This window comes from Vigna unguiculata, chromosome 3, assembly GCF_004118075.2.
Source record: "Vigna unguiculata cultivar IT97K-499-35 chromosome 3, ASM411807v1, whole genome shotgun sequence".
Taxonomy (NCBI): domain Eukaryota; kingdom Viridiplantae; phylum Streptophyta; class Magnoliopsida; order Fabales; family Fabaceae; genus Vigna; species Vigna unguiculata.
This window is the reverse complement of record NC_040281.1, coordinates 7601761-7611734: the sequence shown is the minus strand read 5'-3', so window position 1 is coordinate 7611734 and position 9974 is coordinate 7601761. Positions and strand designations below refer to the sequence as shown.

Here is a 9974-nt window from a genome sequence, read left to right as displayed (position 1 = left end):
AACAACGTCACAGAAAAGGACTAGATAAAACATGAATTGCGAAGATGAGGATCATTTTAAACATTATGTAGAAATGATGACCATTTTAAACATTATGTCAAAATCAGGATCATCTATAACAACACTACCCAAATGAGGACCAAAAAAGTATTTAAGCCTTAAAATAAAAGTAGAAAAAAAGTAAAAAAATATCATTTTTAACCAAGTTTTTTTTTCTAGAGTAGTTTTTTTTATCATAACACTAGTTTATATTTTAAACAGTTTAAAATCTTATTCAATTTGCTATTTAATATAATAATATCATGATAAAATAATTCTTAATTTATTATTAAAGTATTCCTAAAAATATATTTTAATAACAAATTAATTTCATAAAACTTAACGGTACACTTTTTACATATTCACCTACTAAAATAATTTGTTTGTTATGCGCACATTTAAAAATTAAATCGGTTATTCCCTCTATTTTCTTTTAATACTTGAATAATCTCAATTTACACGAAATATCGGTGATCTTAGTTCTACGTCATTAAAATGAGTAATTAAAGGGGAAGTAATTTTTTAAATTGAAATTTCCGACCCTAACTTGTTTTATAAAATAATTAAAATATTTTATGCTAAAATAAATTATTTAAATAAAAACTTAGATAAAATTAAATTTTAAAAATATAATATTATTTGAATTACTTAAAAGGATAAAAAAATTATTTTTATATAAAACAGAAATATTTAAAAATTAACATACTTTTTTTCTCACATTAAATATTTAATATTAACTAAAATTTTATATAAAAGTTTTTATTACAAAATTTAAACAAAAACAATTTAAATTTTCTTAAATTTTAAAAATTCTCATGGTAAGACTAAACGTAGCTAATAAATTTCAATCAATCATATGTAGAGTGTTGGAGAGAGTGCTGTTAACATTCTTCTAATCTCAATTTAAATTATATCATGCTCGATATAATTGCATGATTTAAATTACTTTATGTTGATTCAAAAGCCTTGAGGAATGTCCTTGAATATGGAGATTTGATGTTTTCGGGAATTATGATGCAAAAAACACTTAGTATTTTATCTTTTTTTAGTGGTTATAATTTGAATGTTTTAAAATATATAAATTGTTGGTGAAATATCCTTATTTATTCTCATAGCTATATTTATGAAATCAGTTGATGAAATAGCTATGTTTGTTTTATCATATTGAAAATATTTTAATCCAAAGTTAGGGGGAATGAAAGGGTTAATTATTAAGTTGCTAATAGCAGTCTTACAATAACATTATTAAGTTGATGATGGAAAGCATATTTATCTCTAAGAAACTAGTGGTGTTATGATTACCTCTAAGTTATCATCCATTGAAAAGATAATAAGGATGATAACAAATTAAGGGTCATATAGGATTAATGGATTGATTCAAAAGATAGTTATTAAGAATAATGATTTCCAACGCAATATAATTTTTAAGAATTTAAGTGTAAGTCTAAGTCCCACATTGATTTAGAATGAGAAAGTTGAACACCATATAAAAACACATAAGAACAAAGACTCATAAATTCATTGTCTTAAAAATTTATGTTAAAAATTGTGTCAATGTCTCATGTGGTTGGATTGACTCATGTAAAGATAAAACAAAATACTAAATAAATTTTAATATTTTCTGACACATGTCCTTTTTTAAAACTAAGTTTTACAAAACTTAAATGAAGGAGAGAGGAAACCGGTATCTTATTATCATACCCAACTTTTTTTATTGAACAAGCTTTATTCATATTTCTAAAATATAATTATCTTAAGAGATATTGTTATTATATGTGCAATTTGTTGGTCCCTCTTGCAATAGAATAACATTAATATCACCATCCTTACATAAACAAATAATGTGGAAAAGGAAATCTGACATGTATATGTTTGTTTCTTTCACATAAAAAATAATTCTTTTGACAACTTAATTCTAGACACTAAAGTTTTTATTGAGAATGTTTAGATGATGAAGATGTTAAAAGATGTATCTAAGAGTTTTGAGGTTTTATTATGTTATTGAATCTTTTAATACAAGGTATATCTAAAAGATTTTAATCCAGCATAATCAATTAAAAGAATTTTTTATAAAGTTAAATATATGAGAAACAGGGTTGTATTACTTGGTAATTTTAGTAAGTTGTCATCTCATCAATTAAATTATTAACGAGAGATTTCATAATAGAATAATCAATTATCAATTAAACTAAAAAATAAATTAAAGTATTTTCAATGTCCTTCAATACTTTGGTAATAGGAACACTTTTTTGTTGGGTCATACGGGGTGAGGTGGTTGGGCTTCCAGAAGTTGGATAAGTTCCAAGTTACACACTTCTATGTGCATGGGGTCTTTCTTCCTACACTTTCAAGCATTTTTTTCATTCTTTTCTGCATTTCTAAAATTTCTTTAAATTCTCAAAAAATTCTTTAACCATTTAAGAAAACTCACGGACATCACACCCCAAAAGTTACTTCATGATGTCGACTTTTGAAAATCAAAATATATTCCCGAAAGTCGACTTCCGGAAGTCAAAAATCATTACCGGAAGTCGACTTCCGGAAATTAAAAAACATTACTAGAAGTCGACCTCCGAAAATCAAAGGATTAATTTTATTTTAAATATTTTTTATTTTTTTCAAAATTTATGTTTTCTATCTTTTATTTTATTTTATTTTTTAAAACACGTATTAAAAATATTAAAAATTATAAAATATATAAATTTTAAAAAGAAAATTTTAGAAAATAAAAAATAAGTAAAAAAAATGCTAAATAAAAATAAAAAATAAAATTGAAAAATAATTTAAATTAAAATAATAAAACTTTAAATTTGAAAAAATGAATATATATATATATATATATATATATATATTTTTTTTTTCTGTTTTTAGTTAAAGTTTTACTATTTTAATTTAAACTATTTTTTTATTTTACTTTTATTTTTACTTTTATTTATTTTACTAATATTATTATAATTATGATATTTATATATTTCATGTGTATAATATTTTATATTTTATTTGAATTTTTCATTTTATTTAAAATTTAAATATTTAATTTTAATCAAATTGTTAAATTTTTTCAATTATATATCTTTTTATCTTTTTAAATTTAAATTTATTTTTATATAATTTAAGATAACTTTAATAAAAATAAAAAAGAATTAAACAAAATCATATTTAAAATAATATATGTATATATATATATATAATATGAAATTTGAAATTTAAAAAAAAAAATATATATATATATATATATATATTTGTATATATATATATATATTAATTTAAAGTTTTATTATTTTAAAATTAATTTAAATATTAAATAAAATTAAATGAAGCAGAATATTTTTTTTTATTTTTTTGTTCTTTTTATTTAAAGTTTAATATTATTTTAATGTTACTTATATTTATATTTATATTTATTTTTCAGTATATTAAATAAAAATAATTATATATATAGATATTAATATTTTTTTAAAAATATATATTAAGAAATATGAAAACATGAAAAAGAAGTAAAATAATAAATAATAAACTAAAAAAATAATTAAAAGTTAGAAAACATAAATTTTAAAAAGAATTAAAAATATTTAAAATAAAATTAATTTATTGACTTACAGAAGTCGACTTCCGTAATGTTTTTTGACTTTCGAAAGTCGACTTTCGGTAATAATTTTTGACTTCCGATGATACATTTCGACTTTCAGAAGTCGACTTCCGGTAATACATTTTGACTTTCGGAAATCAACTTCCGGTGATATATTTTGACTTTCGAAAGTCATATATTTTGACTTCCGAAAGTCGACATAATTTTGGAAGTATGGTGTTCGCGAGTTTCCTTAAATGGTCAAAGAGTTTTTTGGAAATTTAAAGAAATTTTGGAGGTGCAGAAGAAATTTTGAAGGTGCAGGAAGAAAGACCCATGTGCATGATGTGATCTTCAAAGCACTATTTTCTCTTAAGTATGAATACCGACCTAGATTAGGTAGGCCTTCATATAAGTTGTGGAGTTCGTCGTGTCATCATATTTGTGGATATTTGCTGACTCGAATTTTGTGGATATTTGCTGACTCGAGTTACATTCGTTATGAATAGATTAAAATCTTTAACCAATGATTTATCTATTATAGATTTTTTTGAATTCGACCTAAAAAATATTTAATAAAACAAAGGTCAACAAATTGTAACAAAAATATATATTTTAAAAAGCATAAAATATATTTTAACTAACATAAAATATTTTATTATGTTATTGATTTCATTTTCTTATCATATATTCAATTGTGCAAACACTGTTTGATCTGTCTTCTAACAATAAACTTTCAATATGATGATAGTTTTGTCTATTAAGAATGAATTGTGATGGAGTAGAACTATTGTTCATCGAACCATCAATCTTCCTACCAATTGGAGTGCATGAAAACATGTTGTAAATTATTTTGTAAAAATATTTTGCTTTTATAATCTTCACCTTTTAAAAAAGTTTGAAGTAAATAGCGTCACTACTAAACAAGATATTTCATACCGGTAATCGTAAGTATGAGTACTAAAATGTAATCAACCTATTACAGTCATCTAAATGATATACTGAAGTATAGGTTTATACATAACCAACTAAGAACATATAGTTTTGAAAAAAAAAAGGAATATACACAAGAGTCCTAAACATCAACTAAACAGCTGCATCATTCACTCCTTGAACCGGTCCAGCTACAACTTTCTCGTCTACTCAAACCAGTCAGGTGATCATTACAAATAAGAATAAAACACAAGACAAAACAAGACATAGAGAAAATGGTAAGCTAATGTACAAAAATGTTTAATCATTAGAGATTACAATTACTGAAATCATACTATTTCATACAAGGACCTAAACATGATTCAATTTTTCAGATACATGCATTGATATTGGACCTTGGTAAGTTGTCCACTTGTGGTGGCAGCTACTACTCTGCATAGCCATAACTAAAGGGTTTCACCTTATCACACACAAAGTTAGTCCACCGTTAGCGTCTTTGGTCAAGGTAAAGCCCCTAAACTAGGATCTCCTTCTCCTCTCACCACATACCCCATTCCTCTCTACTTGAGAATTGAGTGGTTATTAGAACATCAGGAATAACTTCTAACTGAACCCCTACTTCAATGCATACACTACTACCCATCACCACTAATCATCCTTGAATTAGTATCAACTATTCTTAATTTAATCTCATACACCAACCATTTCATAAGAATCATTTACAACAACCCAAAATTTCAACAATTGATCATATAAAAACTACTTAGACTCTGATTCACACGCTCAGCAAACCATCCTTTCACTAGGCAAAAAATGCACAAATTTCACTCATCCAACTACTAGATGAAATATAATATAATTTGACTTTATCTCTAGTGGAAGTGATCTCCAATAATACTTATAAAAGAGGTTCTCACTTCATTACCCCATTAACTATAAAGACAAATAATATACATAAAAAGAAATATAAGTTTGAATGAAAAAACATTACCGGTTCTAATTGACTTAGTTCCAAGTCTAAAAGTTTTTTAGGCACAAACACACCATAAACCATAAAACAATACAATACAAGCTGCCTTTCTCTCTAGTTTCTTCCAATAAAGTAAGGACAAGCAAGCACATCTTATTTTTGATATTCAACAGCATGAAAGAAAATACTTAAGAAAAGTACTCATTGGAAGCAACAAACATGGGTTGCAATCGCTGATGAACCTCTTCATTGTTTGTCCAATCCAAGTTAGCCCACCATTCTTGCGGTCCTTTGATGGACTTTAAGTTGACTGCATTGGCACTGTCCAGTGGTAAAGTTTTAAACTTAGGACAATTATGTATCCTTAACAGCTCCAAAGAGGACCAAGCCAATGTATGAGTTGCGCATATACTTTTTAAGTTAGGCAAGTTAACTAGCAGAAGTATTTCCAGTTTTGGAAGAACATCCCTTTCTCTTTCAATGTCTTCTCCGATAAGTTCTTCAATTTTTGAACAATCTTCAAGTTTCAGCTTCTGAAGTTCTGAAAAATGTTGAATTGCTCCATTGCTGAAAATTTGACTCAGTCTTGGACAATTTTTCAAAGACAGAGTTTGTAATCTGGAAAATGTTCCACTGTGCAGGGGGCCTCTAAAAGCACATTTTAAATTGAGCAAATTTTCCAAATAAAGTTGCTCCAAATTTGGTAAGATGACTGTTGTTTCCACTTGGATTCCATTCATGGCATTGTTACTTGTTTCGCCTGACACAATTGTCAAAACTTGGTTGCATCTTTTAATCAAAAGCCCGCGAATGCGTTCCAAACAAGCTATGCCAGCAAAATTGGACAATTTTTTTATATCTTTATGGCAGACTAATTCAAATGCATCAGTTTTTGGTAGTACCTCAATAATTGCTGGGTCATCCTTCTGTCCACCATTGTAGTACCTCACATAATTAGTAATTTTATATTCAAAGGATTCAAGTATTTGAGGTCGCCTTGAGTTCTGGCATCCTACAGTGAATATAAATGAACTCTGCTTCTTATGCCATGATTTGCTTCTTGAAAGAAATTCTCCAAGAATGATTGAGGAGGGAAAACAACATCTGAGATGAGTTACATTTTCCAAAGAAGCCACATGTTGCAGCACATTTTCAGCATGGTTGCACCACTCTTCATAGGATATGACTTGAATAGTTAATTCTTCCAACCTATGAAGCTTTGAAATAGCATGAACATTTTGAACTCCATTATCTTCACTTGCAGTGAATGGGATTCGCAGGCATCTTAGCTTGGTCAAAAGTCCAATTTGTAGAGGTATGAAAGTTACTTTAGTATCTCGTATGTCAAGGACCTCTAGAAATTGAAGTAATCCTATTTCAGACGACAGTGATTCCAATAGCTCACACCTGTTCAAGAATAAACCCCGTAGACAAGTCAATTTTGCTAGAGATGATGGCAGTTGTGTAATCATGCTACTATACAAGTCTAGCAGAAGTAGATTGTTCATGTTCTCAAAAAAACTCTCTGGTAGTGCAGTTAGCTCGGGATTTTTTCTCAACAATAATGTCAAAATCGTGCTGCAATCTTGACTTCTTCGTAAATCATGTACTTGTCTCATAGAGACCCACCTAGCCTGCTGCCAAGCTCTTGAATTTGAGAGATTTTCAGATTCTTCACCGTCTTGGAGATAAAAGCTACACTCAGGATCTTTAGAGGATATGTGCAATGCAAGTTGTCTCATGCAATGGTTCATGTTAACATATATCATTGCTTCTCCTTTCTCCAGTAGAGAGACATTAGCAAGATGTTCTAATATATCAACACCACAATTGCGTGCACTTTGATATGATCTTTTATCATTTATATCACCAAGCAAACCTTGTGCTGCCCAACACTCCACTAAATAATCAGAGTAAACCTTGCTTTCTGCAGGATACAGTGAAGTGTATAGAAAGCATTTCTGCTTCCTTTTATCATTGAGTTCATCGTAACAAAACTTCAGACACGAGTACAACTCTTCTAAACCTTGGCTTTGAAGTTCTGGCCATGGTTTGAGATCTTCAAGTCCTGCCCACCAACTAGAAGCAGACTCTTTCAATTTAAAAGAGTTTGCTATATTGTAAATGAGAAGTGGAAGACGAGAGCATCTTTTGCATACAAGTTTTGCAGTTGGTTGAATGTCAGGGGAATCGATCTTAGGATTGAAGGCATGGACAGTGTCTCTAAACATCTTCCATGCTTCATCGGGAGATAGCTCCGCGACTTTGATGACCCTCTGCACCCTATTCAACTTATAAACAAGAGGGAATCGAGTGACAATCACCACCTTACTGCCATTGTTATTATCACTTGGGATTCCCAACAGCTCCAAATTGATGGCATCCTCAACCTCATCCAAAATTAATAAGTATTTTTTGTTCTCTAGCTCTCTGTGTATTCTTCTTGCAACATAGTCACTATCTTCTTTGTTGGTCCCTTTCTCCAACATCAACCGATGAGCAATTTTTTCTTGAAGGTTACTATCATTAGAGGTGACTTTTACAAAAATGACAATTTCAAACAATTTAGCTACCTCTTCATTGTTGTTTAGATTCCGCATTATAGTTGTTTTCCCCACCCCTTTTGTTCCACACACTCCAATGATCTTGATCTTACTATTTTTCAGCAAAACCAGAATACTGTTCAAGGCGCCTTGAAGGGTTGGATATCCACTTATCTGAGGAACATTTAACTCCTTTAAAACAGGCTCTGGTGGTTTATCAACAAGAAAATCTTTTAAACATTCATCATTCATAAGTTGACGAATACAATTGCTCTTCTTCTCCATTTCTTCACTCAGATGAGAACGCTTTTGAATCCGCCACCAGGGCAGGGTCTTTTCTTCATATTTAAGCTTTAGTTTCTGTACTTCTTCTGTGGTCTCTGATACCCTGTTTGTCCACAGTTTGTAGGCATTGGTAGTGTCTTTGTGGCTGTTTCTTTGAGCTTTCATCTCTTTATCCTTCTTTATTGCATGTAACATCTCTGTATCTTTGACCAAAATGTTGTAATTGTCATCCAGATTTTTGGAAAATGCAATTTTAGATGTAATTGTAGTATGCATTTCTCCAACCCCAATCGATCCCATCTCTCCAACAAGAGGGCCAACAACTTCAAGCCCAGACATTATTTTGAAAGCCTAAGATAACAAAGAAAAGCTTGAAAGTGTAAAACTACTTCACATTACCTATTTTCTCAATATATATGATACACAACTTGAACCCTAGTCATCAGCAGTATAGAATTTTGAAGCATAATCAAACACATCAATTTATTCAATATGAATATGAAACACTCCAAACATTCAACCTGTAAAAACTAATGATTGAATCTCATGTAATCATTAAGAAGCACAAATTTTTTTTTTTTTGTTTTTATTACAGGTTTTACGGATATTTGTTTACATAAAGTGAAACCAGTGAGTGTGGAATTAGCACCAGTTAAAACGAAACTAGTATACAAAATGAAATTAGATAAAACAAGAGTGATCATGAGAATTGGGATCTATACGAGGGAAACATACAGGAGCAAACACAGTTAAGAATGATTCATGTGTACCTTCTTTGCTAACAGTTAAGAATTAGAATCCATGCCGACACTTAAGAAAAAAGATTCATGGTGTCTACTTCTGCCAGCAACTCTTTTTCATAGATTGTCCTGATTTTTTTCAAAATGATGAATGAGGTGTTTCGTAATTGCCTTATGAGGTTTTTTGAGTCAACGCATGAAGTCTGTGGTGTTCATGCCTTTCTTACCTTAATTAAATTTTAAAATTAATTTCTTTTCAAAATTTTATGATAATAATTGAGTTAATATTGAAATGAAAATGTACTAAACGGTATAAATAATTTAAATATTATTATAAAATGTGTTTGAAATATTTTATTAATTTAACAAAATTTGGTTAAAATGATTAAATTCACACATTTTTTAAATATGAAAGATTAAATTGGATAAATTTTTTGAAGAAAGACTAATTTTAAATTTCTATGAAACTTGGATAAAAATATATTTAACTTTTTTTTTTAAATATTAGTACCTTAAAAATTTCTATTACTTTGTGTAAACTTTTATTTTGTAATACATGCCTGTAGAATGTTAGAGCATTCATTGTTGGTTCTCAACATCTTCGATTGATCTAAACTTTCTAAACAACTTAATACATTTTTGCTATATCTTTTAACACATTATTTTCTAAATAATCCTTTAATGGTTATTATAGTGGTATAAAGAAAGTATTACAAAGGTACGTCCATGTTTGTATTTATTTTTTCTTCTAAATACAGAGTAACAAAATGACAAAGAAAGAATTTTCATGCTACGATATTTTTTAAATTAAAGGTAGTGAAACATAAGATTTTCAAACATCATACAATGAAAATTTTCAATCTTTAGAAAAAATTAAACTGAGAATATCTATGTCT

The 9974-nt window shown here is 28.5% G+C and overlaps 1 protein-coding gene across 1 annotated transcript; it reads right to left on the bottom strand.

Moving 5' to 3' along the window:
* Positions 1 to 5469: 5469 nt before the first annotated feature.
* Positions 5470 to 9281, bottom strand: LOC114178005 (disease resistance protein RFL1-like). The gene is made up of 2 exons (XM_028063666.1): positions 9109 to 9281; positions 5470 to 8689 (listed from the first exon to the last, which is right to left on the bottom strand). Exon 2 carries the CDS (start codon positions 8675 to 8677, stop codon positions 5699 to 5701), a length of 2979 nt encoding a protein of 992 aa, XP_027919467.1. The 5' UTR covers positions 8678 to 8689; positions 9109 to 9281; the 3' UTR covers positions 5470 to 5698.
* Between the last annotated feature and the right edge of the window lie 693 nt (positions 9282 to 9974).

Bases quoted from the DNA above. Each gene is read 5' to 3' on its own strand.
- LOC114178005 (XM_028063666.1), bottom strand. From the start codon at position 8,677: ATGTCTGGGCTTGAAGTTGTTGGCCCTCTTGTTGGAGAGATGGGATCG.